A 20,168-nucleotide genomic window follows, 5' to 3' on the forward strand; every position below is an offset into this window, starting at 1 on the left:
AAAGGGCAGCTGATTTCCCTCCGCGTCGTACACGAGTGAGAATGATTTCCAAATGTTCGATTTCAGGACTCTTGACTTTTTAACGGTAAATGTACCTCTTTTTAAAGCAGCACTTACTTTTGAAGAACTTTGAGCTTCAGTAGAGGAGCTCTGCTCTTCTGCCATGATCGGAGATCTCAAACACGGAAGAGGAAAGGAATCGGAAACGTACGAGAGATATTTATCCTCTCCTGGATCAGAATCAGAATTCTGATGACCAGCTCGTCTAAGGTGTCATTGAGGCATCATGTTAGCCCATGTTTACATTAGACCGTATCAGCGGATCATCAGATTAACGTTTTTAAAACGATTAGTGTGCACACAGCAACACCAATACATGATTTGCGTGCACATAGCAACGCCAATACACGGATACGCTCTGCTCCGCAGGCATCCTGCGCTCCAAATCACTCCGCCCTGAACAGCGAGTGCCCTCTGGAGGGTGCGCACTCCGGCCCTGCGCAGCTCACAGAGCGCGCGAGTGAAGTGCACAAGCCACGATTCGGGACTGAGCCGCTGTGTGTGTGATCCCAGCGCATATCACTTATCACTTGCAAGTGGAAGGATGGCAAGCCTAAAGACAATCATAACTACACAATGGGCAGTATTTGCATCAGTATTTGCAGTATTTTCATACTTTTATACTCTTTAATGAAAGGTGATACAAGGCGGAAGTCCGCGCCATTTTTCAGCAGTCGCGTCACATGACCAACGCCAGCGAATCAGGAAGGTGGATGTCACAGTGACATTGTCCAATGAGACGCCAGCTAGAGCTCAGCACAGCGTATCCGCGTATTCTGAATGTTTACACAGCACCGGAGCTGACACGATCTGGATTGAATACGTGGACGCTGGCGGATTCCCGTTTCCAGGCGGTTTAATGTAAACGGACAGTGCATCCGTGAAGAAAACGAGACAGATACGGTCTAATGTAAACGTAGCCTTAGTGTGGGTCACTGGAGGCTGGGTGTGAACGGCGAGTCATTAGAGTGATCAAAGGATTGCCCGTTAGGGTGATCAATGGCAATCTGACTCTCTCTGCAAATTTAGGCATCTTAAAATGTTTTTATTAATGCCAAATAAAATATCCAGCACAAATTATATATGATAGACATAAATTAATAATTTATAAATTTTATTTTAAACACGTTTTTAGTTAGTGGGACTGTAGCTTATCACCGCTCCCGCCCGCATTGTACACTCGCGCCCGCAATGAGCTTTCAAAATTTGTCCCGCGCCGCACTGCTTTGCGGCGGGTCCCGCGGGACTCCCGCGGGAGTGCAGGGCTCTACATCAAAGCACATGCGGAGACAGCCCTTAGACACGCAGGTAAGCCTTGAGCAACAGTGTCTAATGGTTTAGATAAAAAAAACTGCACAAGGACGCATCCCCCCCCCCATGCTCCCGGGCCAACACCGCAGAGGCTGTGCCTTGGTGTTCACAGGCATAGAGGTGGAAGGACTTGGAGTAATCAGGTAAACCCAGGGGTGGAACAAAGGTCGCTTTTGAGGGAATGATAAGCGTCCACCATAGCGTCAGTCCAGGTCAAAGGGTGTTGCAGTGGATCGTGATGAGAGATTGCAGAACGGAGAATCTTGTCATATAAAGAGCAGTCAGGGATCCATTATCTGCAGTAATTGATGAGACCCAGAAAAGACATCAGTGCATGTTTAGTTGCAGGGCGTTTTGTGTCTAGAATCACCCACACCCGATCAGATGACAGCTTACGACAACCTTGTGAAAGTTCAAAACCCAAATACTTAGTGTCCATGCAATATTGCAGCTTGGTCCTGGAAACCTTAAAGCCCTTGTGCGCCAGATGTTGGAGCAGGCATAAGGAAGCGTCTTGGCAGATTTCTGGTGACTCAGCAGATACCAGAAGATCGTCTGCGTACTGCAGGACCACAGAGCCCTGGGGGAGGGAGAGGTCACAGAGTGCGTTATGAATTATGGCTGAGAAAACAGCAGGAGAGTCAATGAAACCTTGAGGCAGATGTGTCCAAGTATACTGTCTCCCCTTGTGCGTGAAAAAGGCAGAACAGAGATCAGTAACGGAAAAACAGCAATGATGGGCAGGAACCTGTGACATTACAGAAGAAACGTCAGGTACAATGGGTGCAACAGGGACAATCAATTCATTAATCTTACGTAAGTCCTGCGTAAAATGCCAGGTACCATCAGGTTTAGGTACTGGATTGACAGGTGTATTGTACGAGCTGGTACACGGTCTCACCACGCCTTGCTCGAGAAGAGACTGTAGGATGACATCAATCCAGAGAGAGAGGGTACTGCTTAACATAAACCGGATGAATAAGTTTATATAAAACAGGGCAAATTGAAATGACAAACAATTTCACTGAATGTAATTTGAATAAAATTGAATAGCTGATAAGCACTTTTTGTTGGATTCGATATGTGACAGATACTCAAAATACATTTTTAATTCAATTAAAAATAATGGGAATGAGAGGGTTTGTTGTCTTGGACATTTTGACTTTATGTATATGGACTTTACCTAGTAATATAAAGAGATATTAATTATATTAAATTTATTATTGTGTGAGAAAGTGCCAAAAATAATGATTTTCTCATCAAAGTGATACTTGACTGTAGTTTTAGCGAAAATAAAATTTCCCAAATCTTTCGACACTTCAGATATCTGTGTGTCCTTGTCTGCTATGCTTGCATGGATGGTTGTTTTGTTGATATTATTGCTATCTGTAACTGGGTCAGTTTGTGAGCCCTTATCTCAATGTTGGCTGAGAAAAGAGACAGAGACTGTAGTGATCATATTGCTACGGAACAATTATTCAAAATATTATATTTATAATAGGATGACAATTATTCAAAAAATGTCGAAGTAAAGAGCGGGTTAGCTCGCTGCTGATCTAATTGCATGTTTCCCAGACAAGTCCACGTCTCGCTAAAACGCGTCAGAAATAGGAGTATACAGGATATTTAAAGGTTAGAATTTTCAGCATAACCGTTACACATGATTAATAAAAAATACCACTACATGATCAGTTTTAAAATGTTTTAGATCAACATTAGGTCGTTGTTAAACTTTTCGGCATTTCCATTCACAAGTAGGGTAAATATGTTTGGGGTTAATGTTCAGGACGGCACGGTGGTGTAGTGGTTAGCGCTGTCGCCTCACAGCAAGAAGGTCCAGGTTCGAGCCCCGTGGCCGGCGAGGGCCTTTCTGTGCAGAGTTTGCATGTTCTCCCCGTGTCCGCGTGGGTTTCCTCCGGGTGCTCCGGTTTCCCCCACAGTCCAAAGACATGCAGGTTAGGTTAACTGGTGACTCTAAATTGACCGTAGGTGTGAATGTGAGTGTGAATGGTTGTCTGTGTCTATGTGTCAGCCCTGTGATGACCTGGCGACTTGTCCAGGGTGTACCCCGCCTTTCGCCCGTAGTCAGCTGGGATAGGCTCCAGCTTGCCTGCGACCCTGTAGAACAGGATAAAGCGGCTAGAGATAATGAGATGAGATGAGCAATGTTCAGACAGATATAAAGGGCCATTCCTTAGGTCAGAGATAGCAAAGGGCAATATGTTCAAAAAGATATCAATATTACGTCTCAAGTGATATGTCATCACGACTGTGTCTAGCTGAGACAGAAGGTCACAGAAGATTTCTAGCTGAAATAGTAAAATAGAATAAATCCTTACAATATTATTTATCCTTACAAAGGAATAAATCCTTACACTCACTTGAAAATCGAAAATCCCATATATGACATATTTCATGCATATCTCCCGGTTCTGTAGCAGGTTATCATCAATTTTCACTTGATTTAAAGCATGTTTCATGCCAGAAATCGACGGAAATTCATGCTTGCAACCTGTTCCAACCAAAAACGTTTTTATTTACAAATGGCGCTTCCAGTTACTCAGGGCATGCGCACTAGAAATGAGCCTTTTTTTCATCCAAACTACTTTTTGAAACCTTCATTCTGATTGGCTGGTGTATTATAAGCCAGCCAATCAGAATCAGTGTCTTAAGGCAACAGCATGCCGTAATGGCTGTTTGTTGTCTAATTAGTATCCAATATCTCTGTCATTTGTGCCTTTATTGTCCAACTTTTGTTATTGAAACACAACAAATGACAAAGTAGATAACATCTTTAGACATTTGGTGACCCAAATCTGAAGTTTGCTTGGATAATATCAACTGGAAGTGGCTCAATTGGTATGTTGTTATCAGTAGATTAAGTTTCAATGCGCTCTGCTACAGATGCTGCAAGCCGCTAATTACGTCCCCCATGTCTCCATGGCTTCGTCTCGAGACTCATTGATTGAATAATTTTGGCGCCAAACGTATTCGCGCCCTCTGCTTACAATACATTAAAGACATCGTTTAACTCGATATATCGCGATATATATGGTACGATATCGTGAGCAACTGATGGCAAACGAGCACAGCCCTACCTGTAGTTGAGATATATGCAAAAAGGAAAGACCTAGTTAACAAAAGAATGTAGTTTTCAGGACTATAAATATATCATAAATATTAACTCATTTGTCTATACAGTGCTCAGCGAAAATGAGTACACCCCCTTTGAAAAGTAACATTTTAAACAATATCTCAATGAACACAAACAATTTCCAAAATGTTGACGAGACAAAGTTTAATATAACATCTGTTTAACTTGTAACGTGAAAGTAAGGTTAATAATATAACTTAGATTACACATTTTTTCAGTTTTACTCAAATTAGGGTGGTGCAAAAATGAGTACACCCCACAACAAAAACTGCTAGTACTTTGTATGGCCTCCATGGTTTTTAATGACAGCACCAAGTCTTCTAGGCATGGAATGAACAAGTTGGCGACATTTTGCAACATCAGTCTTTTTCCATTCTTCAGCAATGACCTCTTTTAGTGATATTTTTAACCTTACTTTCACATTATAAGTTAAACAGATGTTATATTAAACTTTGTCTTGTCAACATTTTGGAAATTGTTTGTGTTCATTGAGATATTGTTTAAAATGTTACTTTTCAAAGAGGGTGTACTCATTTACGCTGAGCACTGTAAATCGTACAAAATGTGAAAATCTCACCATTTAAGAGTTTCCCAGGTTGCCACATATACATCTGTGTGTTTTGTGTTGCTGTTTTTGTTTTTTAAACAGCAATGAAGACCTTTACCGGGGAGATGATGAGATTGAACAAAAGCAGGCCAAAGAAATGAAACTGATGCCACTCCTGGAGTTTATAAGTATTATTTGTCATTTGATGTACATAATTGAGTGTCTTCATGAAGTTGTAGGAAGCAGAAGAGTGTCCTTGAATCCTCTTTTATTCTAATTACAGCTTGAAAACTTCACAAATTTGGTCTTGAGTCAGACCTTGCATATAGTCATGCCTTTTGGCGTTTTGAAGAAATGCATTCCAGTCAGTATTTTAGTCACCACTAGCCTGCTGGTTTAAGTCAGAAAAAAAAACTTGTGGAGAAGATTTGCTTATCTGTGTTAGAAATATGTAATCATAAAATAAAGTTCTAAGGAACTGTAAGAAATAGTGTACAGAACTAGTTTCTCTACTGCATGGCTTGTTAGTCAAATATCTTAAAAATTTGAGTGTTTTAAAGGAGTGTTTTAGGTAACGTAGCTCAGTTTATTAACAGTCATGTGTTATCTCTTCTTTCAGTCCCTGGAGTGGAGGAGAAGTGCAGCTTAGCACCTCCTGTTGACATTTTGGCTTACAGTGAGAGAGAGTGGAAGGGAAATACAGCCAAGAGCAATCTCATCAGAAAGGTAAGTGACCGTTATAAAGGGATGACAGATGTGCTACTCCTGCAGAGCAGTTACAGGGACATTAAAGGAGAACTGAAGGCAAATTTTTTTTATCAAAATTCTATTTATCTCATTCTATTAAATATAGGAATGCATTTTTGATAGCTATTTTCTCACTGCTATAGCAAGTTATGAGTGTTTGAAATATGCTATGTAATATATCAGTCCATATGTCAAAGCAATGGCCGTAATTGAGATTCGCTGAGACCTGTGTGAGACATCGTAGGACGGAAGTAAAACGTACAGCGGAAATCAAAGTGATCAACATCTGCCAACGTTAGAGCTGTGCAATATATCGTATTTTTATCACGATATCGATATTGGTGTCAAACGATATCAAAATTCATAATATCGATATGAAACGATTTTTTGTCATTTGTCGAAAGGGACGTGCACAATATTTCTACAATGGCAATAAAACAACAATAACATTGACGTGACAGTAAGGTAAAACGAACCCTTCTGTCCCCTAAGGCACACCGTAGCCTTGCATACGTCATCCATTCTACTCCCGCGATATCTCCGCAACAGTAAAAAATCAGTTCTTCTGTTTTCATACGTGTCGGGTGATTTGATATATTGATTTCTTAATATGTTGTTTGATTTGCTTGCTAATAGTTATAATAATACAATTAACATATATTTACGTCATATTTTTGGATGTGGGACTGGGTAATGTAAAAATGGCATCTACGGAAGAAAACAAGCACAACAATATTAGCACATATCCAGCTTGCTAGCTGTGTTAGAGGTGTTAAACCGTGTGGATTTAAGTGGAATAATTGCGAGTCGTCCTGTGGTCAAGGCAGCGTTTTAAGGTAAGGCAATTTGGTTATTAATGTTGCCCGCCGCGGCATGTTTACTTGGGTTCAGTTGATTTTGACTTGTGCATCTGCAGCTAGCATCATGCTTTGAAGTAGGTTCTGCTAAGGACGGGTTTATTGCGCGATGTAGACGGACTCAGATGTAATTACATTGTTTTTAAAATTCCGTGCGCTTAAAACGGTGTCCCCCTGCTAATCATGTAGCCCTAATCATGTGTTGCTTTTACTTTTCTTAATGGCGAGTGAAATATCTCTGCAAATGGTATTTCAATGCTGACATGCCAAAAAGATAGCGGAGTCCACATTTGGAAGATGAAGGAAGAGAAGCCTATTTTCATGTATGTTAATTCTTAAGGACTTGTCTCTATATTGTGCGTGTTTAATGTTGGTGTCTTAACAACACACAAGCTTACGTTGTAGTGTGTGTGTGTGTGTGTGTGTGTGAGAGAGAGATTTTATCCTTGGCTGGCTACGAGCCAGTGTGGACGTTACGCAGTAATCACTGGTAATACCAGCGCTGGCTCCATCCTCTGTGATCGGAAATGTTGAGTGAGGAGAACGTGAGCCTTGTGCAGGCTATAGGACCTATGCAAAGTACGCGCTTGCACAGTAAATAGTTTAAGTAAAAGGCGTTTCAGGGTACAACGGGAAGGGTTGACAGGTAGCCTATGAGGCCTGTACTATAAAAATGTGGCCCGGTGCCTCAGGTGTTGATGATCAGGGCTTTAAAAAAAGGTGTATAAATATCGTTTTAAAAATCGCGATATCGATATTTACTGAAAAAATCGTGATATTGATTTTTTCCAATATCGAGCAGCCCTAGCCAACGTTGTCAAAAGACGCGCGCGCTCTCTTTCGAATGCTGACGTAATCAAGCCGGTAGTTTTGTTTGTTTTGATAGCAATCAGGAAAGTTTGAAAAAAGTAGGCCGTAATCATCATTTAAACTAATTTTTGTGCAATATTTCGTTTGAGAAACAGTTTTCAAAATGGTGGCACTGACACCTGGCTGACCCTTCACGTTTCAAAGTCTCGTAAAGATCGCGTGGATAAGCGACGCCTGCCGTGGACCAAACGAACTAAATTCAACATGGCTAAAAACCGAATAGGCCGATAAGTATAATATTTAATTGCAATTACTTGCCAATACGAGTCACGATATAAGGTTACTAAAACCAAAAACGTAATTGAGTAACACATTAATTAAGAAATAAAGCAAGTTTAAAAATGACTTCAGTTCTGCTTTAATGCTAGCATAACTTCTGAGGGACAGCCAAAGTAAACTTCAGCGAACAACTGAGCTTTTCATAGTCTTTCTGAATATTAGGAGGACCTTAGCTGTCCATCAAACAATATATTAAAATTATAATAGAAAACATTCATTTGAAAGTATGATTTGAGGCTCTAAAATGTTTTTTTGAAAGCTTTTTAAATAAAGCAGCACTTTGTAGGACTCTCATCTCCTATTAAGATTTCAACTTGGATGGGCGAACTAATTTTTAAAATGTAGCTCGCTAAAAATTGATTCTGCATAAACTGCTCCATTTCACGATGTTGAAAGAGAAAAATGGCTTCATCCATCAGTTCAGTAACATGTAGAATATATTAAAGTATAACATGTAGTGTTTGTCTCTATGGGATAAATAAAATTGTTTCAACATTTTAACGATGCTTAGTTTAAAGTGTATAGCTTTACTATGATCACTTCCTCTGTTGAGCTCATTTTTGGATATTAGATTAAATCACGTTTTCTATTAATATATGAACTTGCATTAAGGTCCCCTTAAAGCTAGACTGCCTTTCAGATTTTTCAAGTGTAGGTCATGAAAAGAATTTCCCCTGACACCAGTTATTTTTGTTTAGTGGACCTACTTTTGTTAATTGAAAGCTACTGAATTATTTTTTTTTAATAATAGAACAATTAATGAATTTAGGGCCACATTTTGCCTGCTTCAGCATGACCCAATTCAAGATACTATGTCATGCGTCACGTGGTGGGCTTTCCCCGTTTGCACAAGGCATTGTGGGAGACAAATTTGAAACTAGAGAAAAAAATGGAGGACGTGAGTGTGCAAATGAAACGTGAAAGACCGACTGCAGTAACGGAAAGCGAGAAGAAATATATGTTATTTACCAGCTGGGAGGTCCGTATCGTGAAATACCATGAGGTCTTGAAAGTATTGACAGAGGCCGTCTGGGCCGAGGTCAGTATTCAAGGTCGAGGTCATGGTATTTCACCATACGGACCGACCGTAAGCTGGTAAATAATGTATATGTTTTTTTCTTTACCAAATTCTAACAGAAAATGAGAGCGCCCAAAAGGGAAAACCGAGCCGAGCCGCCATTTTGAATCCTCATTCACGGCTTTAATGCAAATGGCTTCCTCCTCGGTATACAAGTGCACTTCCATGGCAGGAAAAAAACTAGATTTTGCCACCTATGTAGTCCCCTATTTATACAAAATTGAGTCATTCAGAATTCAGCCATGTTTTTGCTCGGTGTTAGCAAGGCTTTCTCCTGAAATTTTTATTTTATTTCTTCTTCCTCAGGGTAGTAAAACTCACTTTCACTGTGAAGACTGTCGTTATCGTTATCCATGCTGTAAAATTAATGCTATTTTGAATCCTCATTCACGGCTGTAATGCAAATGGCTTCCTCCTCGGTATACAAGTGCACTTCCATGGCAGGAAAAAAAACTACATTTTAACGCCTATGTAGTTCCCTATTTATACAAAATTGAGTCATTCAGGGTTCAGCCATGTTTTTGCTCGGCGTTAGCAACAGTTACAGGTTTTTAGCTTTCTCCTGAAATTTTTATTTTATTTCTTCTTCCTCAGGGTAGTAAAACTCACTTTCGCTGTGAACACTGTCGTCATCACTATCCACGCTGTAAAATTAATGCTATTCTCCTGAGAAATGCTGGCAAAAATTTATAAGATTTTTGATAATCTTATAAATAAATCTTGTTAAAAAAAAAAAAGATAAATGTTGACAAAAAAATTCTACTATGTTTGTTGTTGTGAACGAGCGAGTCGCCAGAGGTCCATAACCGGGGTCCATAACTGGGGTCCGTATCGTAGGATACGGACCTGTTCGCCAGCCAATCAGAGCGCAGGATTTGATGGAAACTGCACCACGAAAAAAATAGGGCGTTATGTTGCGAAGGAAAGGAAACACAGGACCAAACTAATATCAGTGGTCAGCGAGCACCTCAGTGTGATCAGCTGTTCGTTTAGCAAAAAATAATGTAACTGTCAGTGCACAGTCAAGGTAAACCTGCGCATGCGCACACGGACTTCCTCTGTCTGCTTGACTGCGCAAAGCGAGCGATTTCATGCGCATTATTTGCTCAGGAAACCCCTCAGATTAAACCACTTCCCAGCCACAGAATGGCCTGATATTTTGTGAGATATTACAGAAATAAACATGACCAAATTTCAGATTTTGTGAAATTGAAAGGCCGTCTCGCGTTAACATTTTGTTACTACCTTAATAAAACATAAGTAATGTTGTTAAAGTAAATTAGCATATATTTTAAAGTGACATTACTTTGTTAAAATATAAGTGCACATCTTTACGGACGGCGGCACGGTGGTGTAGTGGTTAGCGCTGTCGCCTCACAGCAAGAAGGTCCTGGGTTCGAGCCCCGGGTCCGGCGAGGGCCTTTCTGTGTGGAGTTTGCATGTTCTCCCCGTGTCCGCGTGGGTTTCCTCCGGGTGCTCCGGTTTCCCCCACAGTCCAAAGACATGCAGGTTAGGTTAACTGGTGACTCTAAATTGACCGTAGGTGTGAATGTGAGTGTGAATGGTTGTCTGTGTCTATGTGTCAGCCCTGTGATGACCTGGCGACTTGTCCAGGGTGTACCCCGCCTTTCGCCCGTAGTCAGCTGGGATAGGCTCCAGCTTGCCTGCGACCCTGTAGAAGGATAAAGCGGCTACAGATAATGAGATGAGATGAGATCTTTACGGACAAGGGTGGAGGAGGATGCTCTGGTGAGATGCCTTACTCATGCTGTCATAGAATATTTTTTTATTCTGCTTATAACAAAGTTCTTATTTGTTTTGATATGACTGTGGGATATGCTGACTGCTGTATTGCCAGACAAACACATCATGAAGACAGAATGTCACATGCATGTGGGCATGCTTGAGTTAGAATGAGGAGAGGCCCAGTTTGTTGTGGCACAAATGTCCTGAACAGAAACCACAAGGCCCAAAGCATTAGCATTTCCATAGTAGACTGAACACATAAGCCAGCCAGGGCTTGTTGTCCCTTGCTAGTGTACACTAACTTGAGAACTACAATCCAGTCAGACAAGTACTACGTAGTTATAGGCTTTACCAAGAGACCTTCCCTCTCTTTTGTGCATGTAAATGTGCAAACTACATATAACCTGTAGCTGCTGCTGCTCCTCTGAAACAAAAGGGGAACAGTTGAAAAAGAAGCCGTCGCTGGTTCAGAATCCTTGGGGATAAAAGTTCAGTTAGGTTTCATTGTAAACCAGGCAACCCCCAGCACATACCAAGAGACTCACTTACTTTCTAAAATTCATGTCCAAGAACAAGGACGGAGCTCATAATGGAGCAAGCTGTTTGGACACAGGACTCTGTTCATGACACTGCATATGAAGTGTCCTACTGTCCTCTCACTGAAACCCATGTGGCAAGCAGGGATCATGGCCAAATACACATTATTCTGTAGAATGCTTTGTCCACTTCTGGAAAAAAATCATTGAGACTGAATATTGAAACAGAACAACTTATGATTTCTTGCAGCATTCCTCAGTAGGGTTGCCAACTTTCTCATATCCAAACGAGGGACACTTTGTTCCGGGTGCAGACAAGTACCGGTACAGGCCCTGTACGCGCACCCCAGCGCCCCCAAATAGTTACCGAATCACCTTTAGGTGAGGGTTTCAAATGTAGGCCACTACAAATTCATTTCTAAAATAGAGCTTTTAAAAATTAATAGACCAATTAATGGATATTTTAAGTAACTTAATGCAAAATAACAAACAATTCTAATATTATTGTCTCATTTTTCTCTTTTAAACTTTGGCCAAATAATTCATCAGGCCATATTTATGAAGGCAATGTCATAACCTGAAAAAGTATTTGCTGTAACTTTTAAAACCCTGATATTTGCTTAATTGTCCATTTGAAAACCCTAAGAACCTTCTGCAATGCTTCATAGCAGAAGAAGAAGAGAGAAAGATATCACAAAGGCAGGAGTGAGGCAGAAAAGCTCCCCTTCTATAGACCCTTTTCAGTCACGTGACCTTCGTAAACGCGACCACCATTTTGGACATGTAGCGGACTTCGGCTCGAATTGGTTTGAATGCGAGGAAGGCGACAAACGGAGAACATACAAGAAAAAGGAGCGAGATGCAGAAAACACCTTCGCTATCCAGCGACGTAGGGCATTTACAGGGCGAGCAGAGGGAGAAATAACAACAGTAACGACACATTAGCAACGCCGTACAGAAATAACGGTTTATGGCACAGACCCTTTCGGTTCTCGCTCATCTAGCTGCTACAATGACTGCTTAGACTGCAACAATAATACCTAACACACATTTAAGTATCCGTCGTAAAGACGTGAAACTCATCGAGTGACGAGTGTGTTCACTGATAAGCTAACACAATCTAAAAGTAGACATACCATCACACTGCCCTGGCGCTGTGTACAGTTTCCCTTCTATGGTTTGTGCACTCACTAGTTGCCATTACTTTCTCCAACCGTTGTTACAGATTACAGGGAACGGCCTGGATTTAAGAGACAAATACATGTTCCTCTTGTTTTGAACACTTATTTGTAGGCAGTGCTTAATTTGTAAAGTGGGAGGTCCCAGAGCGCAGAGGATGAGCGGCTCCGGTGCGGAAAAAAAGAAGGGGGGGCGCGGCGCTGCGCTTCTGGGCATGTTTTGTAATAACACTGCAAATTAAGTTCATCTGCAGATATTTTGTGGATGTCATTTCATGAGAGAAATCACCAACAAGACAGATATCAAAATCAGACATTAACACTAAATAAACTTGCATTTTTTTATTTAATTATTTGGGTTTTTTTTTTTGTTACATAGTCAAAAGAGGTGTCGGATCACCGGATCCAGTGTAAATAGCTGCCGGAGCCAACGCCCGAGGTTCCGGAGCGCGCTCCGGCTTGCTCCCCCTCAAATTAAGCGCTGTTTGTAGGACACTGCCTCTGATCTGTCCTACAGTCTACCAACAGCAAAGGCAAGGCAAGGCAAGTTTATTTATATAGCACATTTCATACACAATGGCAGTTCAATGTGCTTTACAGAAGTAGAAACAAAAACAGTAAACAATAGAGAAATAAAATTACATAAAATAATTTTATCTTTATTCTAAAATAATTAATTAAAAGAATTAAAAGAAAATAAGAATTAAACAATAGTAGAAATAAAATATTAAAATGCCAAAAAGAAAAAGGAGAAAGAGAAAGAGGAAAAAAAAAAAAAAACCTAGCAGAATAAAATAGAATAAAGTTAAAATAAATTTAAAACATGCAGAGAAAAAGATTATAAAAAAATGTAAAATATTAATTATTTAACAGAAAGCATCTGAAAACAGCTTGGTCTTTAACCTAGATTTGAAGCTGCCAACAGCAGGAGCATTTTTAATGTCCTCTGGCAGTTGGTTCCATAGCTGTACTGCATAGTAGCTAAAAGCTGCTTCACCACACTTTGTTTTAACAACTGGTTTTAATAGTAAATTTTTCTGTTGCGATCTGGTAGATCTGATTGGGTTCGGCCGCTGCAACATATCAGAGAGGTAATTGGGCCCTGTACCATTTAGAGAATTGTACACCAGCAGCAATACTTTAAAGTCAATTCTGTAGCTTACTGGAAGCCAGTGAAGGGACCTTAGAATTGGAGTAATGTGCTCTGTTCTTTTTGTTCGTGTGAGAACCCTAGCCGCTGCATTTTGAACCAGCTGAAGTCGTTTGATGGTCTTTTTTGGCAGGCCTGTGAAAAGGCCATTGCAGTAATCAACCCTACTAGAGATGAAGGCATGTATTAGTTTTTCCAAATCATGTTTTGACATAAGTCCTCTTAGTTTGGAAATGTTTTTTAGGTGATAAAATGCCGTTTTAGTGATTGCTTTCATGTGACTGTCAAAGTTTAGCTCGCTGTCAATGAAAACACCAAGATTTTTAACCATTTCTTTAGTTTTAATCCCTTTTGTGTCAAGAATAGTGGTAATCCTGAGTCTTTCATCTTTTTTCCAAATAGAATTATTTCTGTTTTATCTGTGTTCAGCTGAAGAAAATTTTGTGACATCCAGCTATTGATTTGATCGATACACTGGTAGAGACATTCAAGGGGGGCATAATCATTTGGTGATAGAGCAAAATAAATTTGGGTATCATCTGCATAGCAGTGATACAAAATTGAATTTTTATTGATAATTTGCCCAAGTGGGAGCATATAAAGGTTGAAAAGTAATGGTCCAAGAATCGACCCCTGGGGGACACCACAGGTCAAGGGCATTGACGTTGAGGAACAATTTCCCAGGGTAACAAAGAAGCTTCTATCTTTTAAGTATGATTTTAACCAATTGATAACTTTACCAGTCAATCCAACCCAGTGTTCAAGTCGATATAGCAGTATGTTGTGATCAACAGTATCAAAAGCTGCACTGAGGTCCAGTAAAGGAACACAACGCTAGCTAATGTCATTAGCTAATAGCTACTACAGAAGAACAAAGAGGTTACAATGGGTTATTTTAGCCTATTTGGTTACACACTCGCCACCACAGAATGTTAACAGCAATGTAATGCCTTTTCTGGCTAATTTTATTCGTCTTACCTCCAACAAAGTGGTCACTGCACAAGCGCTGGTATGCCGAGGGCTGCCAATCTTTCCTGTTTATGGCCGCTATCCATCTTCTCCGTCGGGATCCGATAAAATGATAACCCTTGCCTTGTTTGTTGATGATTACTACATCCAGGTGCACAACAATATAGTGGCATGATGGAAGTCTTGCTGAAAATAAACACTTTCTTTGCTGCCGTTCCTCAATGCTGGCTGTGGTAAACTACTGGTAGTATATGTCCAAAATGGTGGCCGCGTTTGTCGTGACGTCACGTGAAAAGGGTCCATAGGCTGAGGTCTATCCTGTTTCGGAAGGTTTTTTTAAGCTATCTGCTATCCTTATCGAACAGTTAGGCTGTATCCACTGGCTGCACCATCTGCTCTAGTTTAATTTGATGCCTATTTTGTCAGTATAGCTTAAAAATGCAGGATATGGCAGCCTTTGACAGTGAATGATTTTAAATCGCAGATGACCGCGACTCACGGTAATAGCGCTTCTCACGGCAGTAACGCAATTTGCACCATAGCATTGGAGTGAGGGGCAGGATCTGTCCCTGATGGGACAAATTAAAATTACCCAAAAAACAGGATGTCCCGCCCAATACGGGACGGTTGGCAACCCTATTCCTCAGACACTTTTTTATTTTTATTTCGTCAGGTTGGGACAAAGCTCTGGCATTTTGAATCATCCAGTTCAATTTTATTTAGGCCCTGGTCATACTACAGCTCGGGATGGGTTTGCGAATACTTGGCGATGAAAAATTGATAGCATCACCACCAATCGTGCAATATACGGCGATTGTTCTCCGAGCTTCGCAAAGTGTTTTTTTGTGTGTGTGTCTCTGGAGGATATGGAGGAGGTGAAAAATCTCAGTGCATGCATTGAAATTTGGTGGCGATGTTTGTTTTTGTCGGCAAACTAAGCAGCAAATACTTACAAATGGGTTTGGGAATATTTCTGGAAGCTTGGGGAACCTTCTTCAAGCCTCTTGAGATGCATTTGTCATGAATCCATGTCCCCAATGCTCACGGGAGCCTCATCAACGCAGCGGCTCGGCACAGCCTAACCTTCAGCGAGACTTGAAAAGTGCATTTACATTCAGGGATCCTTCGGAGCGCATTGTGCACGTGCTTGGGACCCAGTTGTTATGGGAAACACCTGATGCTGATTTGAGCGCAGTCAGCATGCACATATAAGGATGCTGCTTTCACAGAGACTTTGCTAGTATTCTGTAAGCGGCGGTAGACAGATGTAAATGCAGTTAGAGTGTTTATTGGCAGACGTGATATTTACAAAGATAAAACGAAACCGAAAGCAGACTCCTAAACATGGCTAGAAACAAACGTGACAGTGATAATGATAATACTTTGCAAAGGCTCTGTCTCCTTATATGTGCATGCTGATTGCACTCAAATTAGCATCCAGTGTTTTCCATAATGGCTGGGTCCTGTGAACAAGCGTGGCTGCTTGAGCTCACGAAGGTGTGACAGTCAAGCGTTTGCCTGCTGTGTGACCACAACTTTTAGCTTGCCTGTATATCGCCATGCATCATCACCAAAACAACTCCTTTTCAGCGATAACCCATAGAAAAGCATTGCAAACTGTAGTGTGACCGTAGCTTTATACAGCGCTTTTAACAATAGACAGTGCCACAAAGCAGAATTATAGAAATCTCACATTTATCCCACCTTTATACATCTATAATTGTTGCTATGACACTGTTTGGGAGTCCAGACTTGGTTAAATTGGACCTTTCACAGACTGTGCCCGAAGTACCAGGCCCTCTAGATGGAGAAAACAATCTTCCTGTGTGGCACAGGAGAAGCAGCCGCTCTACTCTCCTCACTACGAGAGAAACTCCTTCATGTGTTCCAGATCACAGGCAGAGCTGAGGCCATGAATCCTGTCAGTCTGAGGCACATCATGTGAAGGTGGCGAGACATGCTTCATTGACGGGCACGCCCTGAATAATGCTCAGTTGAGGGTTAGTCCTGTAGTAGTAATTGTCAGAACAATTTTGGAAGCATTCACCCATAAAGTTTGACTACTCGGATGCTTAGTGAGCATGCTGTGGTACTTCATAGCCTGTCTCTAAGCAGCCAGAAGAACAGACATCTATTAAAGTGGCAAGACAAAGGCCTTCTTTCTGAGTGGCACCACGAATTCCACATTTATGGAATTAACTAAATTCCATATGGCCTGTCCCTTTTTTGGAACTAGAAAATACTTTGAGGAGAAGCCCCACACTCCTCAGCAGGAGTGTATCCTGCTGACTGGTGTGTGGTTTGGAGGTCATCTCCACTTCTAGCTCAACCCATTATGCTATAAGCACAGAGGAGACGTCGAAGGCTCTTTTAGTTGTGGCAACTGACTTCTCTGTCTTGGAAGACTGGAAGCTCTCATGCTTGGAAGGAAAGGATGGGTCATCAGTTTCAGGCCTGAGTGCAGGTAAAAAAAACCCTTCCTGGGCTTGACTGGAGGAGAGTAATAAGCCACTTTCCATGTCCACACCATCAGCCAACCCCTGGATCGGGTTTTTGACAGAGAAAGGTTTATTCCATAAGAAGGTGAGTTATTCTCTGCATTCTGGAAATAGACAAGAGCTGCCTAGCTGCACATTTGGATTTGAGCAGCTACTCCCCCTCAGACCTTGCAGTCTCCATGTACACTGGGTTATGGAATGCCTAATTTCCCTACAGTGCACATCCTGCAGGTCCACGTAGAGCTACAAGGTAATGTAGGTATTGCTGCCATTGTCCTTTTAAACATTTAGTTAGGAAGCCTGCAATGAAGGAATGAAGGCTGGATCACTGAAGTCTTCATTCAAAAATACTAAGCAAGACAGCATCCTCCTCCTCCATGGGATCTGATTTAACTTTTTCAGTCTGATCTCTCCACCTTGCACTGGTTGTAATCTTTGCTGCCTCAGTCACCCTTTGCTGAAAAACCTCTTGTGGACCCCAACAATGAGTCTGGGTCTATCAAACTAGTGAAAGTGGGCTTGCTTGTTCACTGTTTTGAAGGTACAAGTTGAAGACTCGGTATCCCCTGAAGATCCTTCTTCTGTTGTAAAGATAGAAGGCGGGGTTTTTTAAATCTCATCTCATTATCTCTAGCCACTTTATCCTGTTCTACAGGGTCGCAGGCAAGCTGGAGCCTATCCCAGCTGACTACGGGCGAAAGGCGGGGTACACCCTGGACAAGTTGCCAGGTCATCACAGGGCTGACACATAGACACAGACAACCATTCACACTCACATTCACACCTACGGTCAATTTAGAGTCACCAGTTAACCTAACCTGCATGTCTTTGGACTGTGGGGGAAACCGGAGCACCCGGAGGAAACCCACGCGGACACGGGGAGAACATGCAAACTCCGCACAGAAAGGCCCTTGCCGGCCACGGGGCTCGAACCCGGACCTTCTTGCTGTGAGGCGACAGCGCTAACCACTACGTTTTTTAAATCATTTTTTTAAATGGTAAAGTTAAAGACTGGCTCCCAGCTGTTGAATTGTTGAAAACCGTGAACTCAGAGAGGCATATCCCAGAGAGATATTTTGAAATTAATTCTTGAAATTACTGACTTATTTTTGGAGTACAGTTACTCCCAGAAATGTTTAAAAAAATTTTTTTAATTTATTTCAAATTTTTGTAATCATTTTCAGGGCTACTCTGAGATATCTTGTAGTTTCACTGGGTTGAGAAGAGTGAGGGGGGACAACTACTGCTCTCTGAGAGCTACGCTGTATCAAGTGCTGGCCACTACAACGCACACACCAGCCTGGCTACTGGAGGAAGATTTCACATCGGTAAGAGCTTATACATTCAGTCCATAGCATTTTAGTTATTTAGAATCACACCACCGAGATACTAAACAATGGATCATATTGTTGTAGTCAGGTCAGTCAACCTGCATGAAGCCAAGCCCATAAAGTCAATATAAAAGAAAAAATGACCATCAGATCCAGATGTCTACAAAACAGTGTTTAGTGATAAAGCACTTAAATGATCCAAGACATTTTTTTTTCCCAAACTGGGATTGTGATGATATTTGCAATGATGCACCATATGCATATTTGATTAGTATGTCATCTGAATACATTATCAACTTTTCAAATGGTGTCTCATTGCAAATATTACATTATCTCAGTTTGAATTATTGGCACCCTGCATGGACAAAAAAAAAAAAAACTTAATCTCATCTCATTATCTCTAGCCGCTTTATCCTTCTACAGGGTCGCAGGCAAGCTGGAGCCTATCCCAGCTGACTACGGGCGAAAGGCGGGGTACACCCTGGACAAGTCGCCAGGTCATCACAGGGCTGACACATAGACACAGACAACCATTCACACTCACATTCACACCTACGGTCAATTTAGAGTCACCAGTTAACCTAACCTGCATGTCTTTGGACTGTGGGGGAAACCGGAGCACCCGGAGGAAACCCACGCGGACATGGGGAGAACATGCAAACTCTGCACAGAAAGGCCCTCGCCGGCCCCGGGGCTCGAACCCGGACCTTCTTGCTGTGAGGCGACAGCGCTAACCACTACACCACCATGCCGCCCCAAAAAACTTAATGAAATTAATAAATACAGTGAGGAATAATTTGTATTTAAACATATGGCAGTGGTGTATGGATTTATTTTTCACACTTTTAAGCTTAGGGTTTAAGTGGTGCATTTTTTTTCCCCTCAAAAATTTGCTTTTAAATTATCTAGCAAGGTTTGAGGCACTTGTACAATATCTTTCTTCTATAAAGATAAATTTAAAACTGTTATTATTCATCACATGCACACTTCAAGCACAGTGAAATTCATCCTCTGCATTTAACCCATCTGAAGCAGTGAACACACACACTCAGAGCAGTGGGCAGCCACACACAGCGCCCGGGGAGCAGTCAGGGGTTCGGTACCTTGCTCAAGGGCACCTCAGCCCAAGGCCGCCCCACGTCAACCTAACTGCATGTCTTTGGATTGTGGGGGAAACCGGAGCACCCGGAGGAAACCCACGCAGACATGGGGAGAACATGCAAACTCCACACAGAAAGGCCCTCGCCGGCCGCTGGGTTCGAACCCGGAACCTTCTTGCTGTGAGGTGACCGTGCTACACCACTGTGCCGCCCATTATATTCTTAGGTTTGCATATGTGGATCGCCTTCCTTCATTTAGACTACATATCATTTAATATTATTGAAACCCAAAGGCTGAGATGATTTTCCTAGAACATTGATTTTGAGATCTGTTAACCATTTCTGTGTTTATTTGGATGCTTGTTTGGGGTCATTATCTTGCTGAAAGATCCAACTTAAAGGACCCATGGCATGGTGGTTTGTTGATGCTTTAAATGGGCTCGTGGAGGCTTCTGGATGTTATATCCTCAGCCTTTCTCGAAATGAACCCTTGGCACGTAAATATAGCCTCCTGTGAGAAAGCCCCATTTCAGCGCTTTTCCCAGTGCGTCATTTTGCTAATGAGAAGCAGGAGGCGGGGAAGGGTAGAGGGTGGGGGCGGGCCATGGGGAGAGGGGCTTGACCAAGCTGCGCGCGCACATACTCGCTGCTATCAGCGCCTGTAGCCACGCTGCTAAGACAAAACCCCGTTCTCCCTCGGACTCCTTTCGTAAACTCAACGTGACACAGAGAACAGAGAGTGAGAGTGTTCGGAGTG

The 20,168-nt window shown here is 41.8% G+C and overlaps 1 protein-coding gene across 2 annotated transcripts in view; it reads left to right on the forward strand.

Annotated features, from left to right (window-relative positions):
- LOC132867239 (uncharacterized) overlaps window positions 1-20,168 on the forward strand; it is a 47,785-nt gene that overhangs the window by 13,986 nt on the left and 13,631 nt on the right. For both annotated transcript variants that reach the window (XM_060900039.1, XM_060900038.1), the window contains exons 7-9: window positions 5,175-5,260; window positions 5,692-5,798; window positions 18,165-18,308. In XM_060900039.1, the coding sequence (XP_060756022.1) occupies window positions 5,175-5,260; window positions 5,692-5,798; window positions 18,165-18,308 (337 nt within the window). The remainder of the gene's footprint in view (window positions 1-5,174; window positions 5,261-5,691; window positions 5,799-18,164; window positions 18,309-20,168) is intronic.

The sequence above is a fragment of the Neoarius graeffei genome, chromosome 19 (assembly GCF_027579695.1).
Source record: "Neoarius graeffei isolate fNeoGra1 chromosome 19, fNeoGra1.pri, whole genome shotgun sequence".
Lineage (NCBI taxonomy): Eukaryota > Metazoa > Chordata > Actinopteri > Siluriformes > Ariidae > Neoarius > Neoarius graeffei.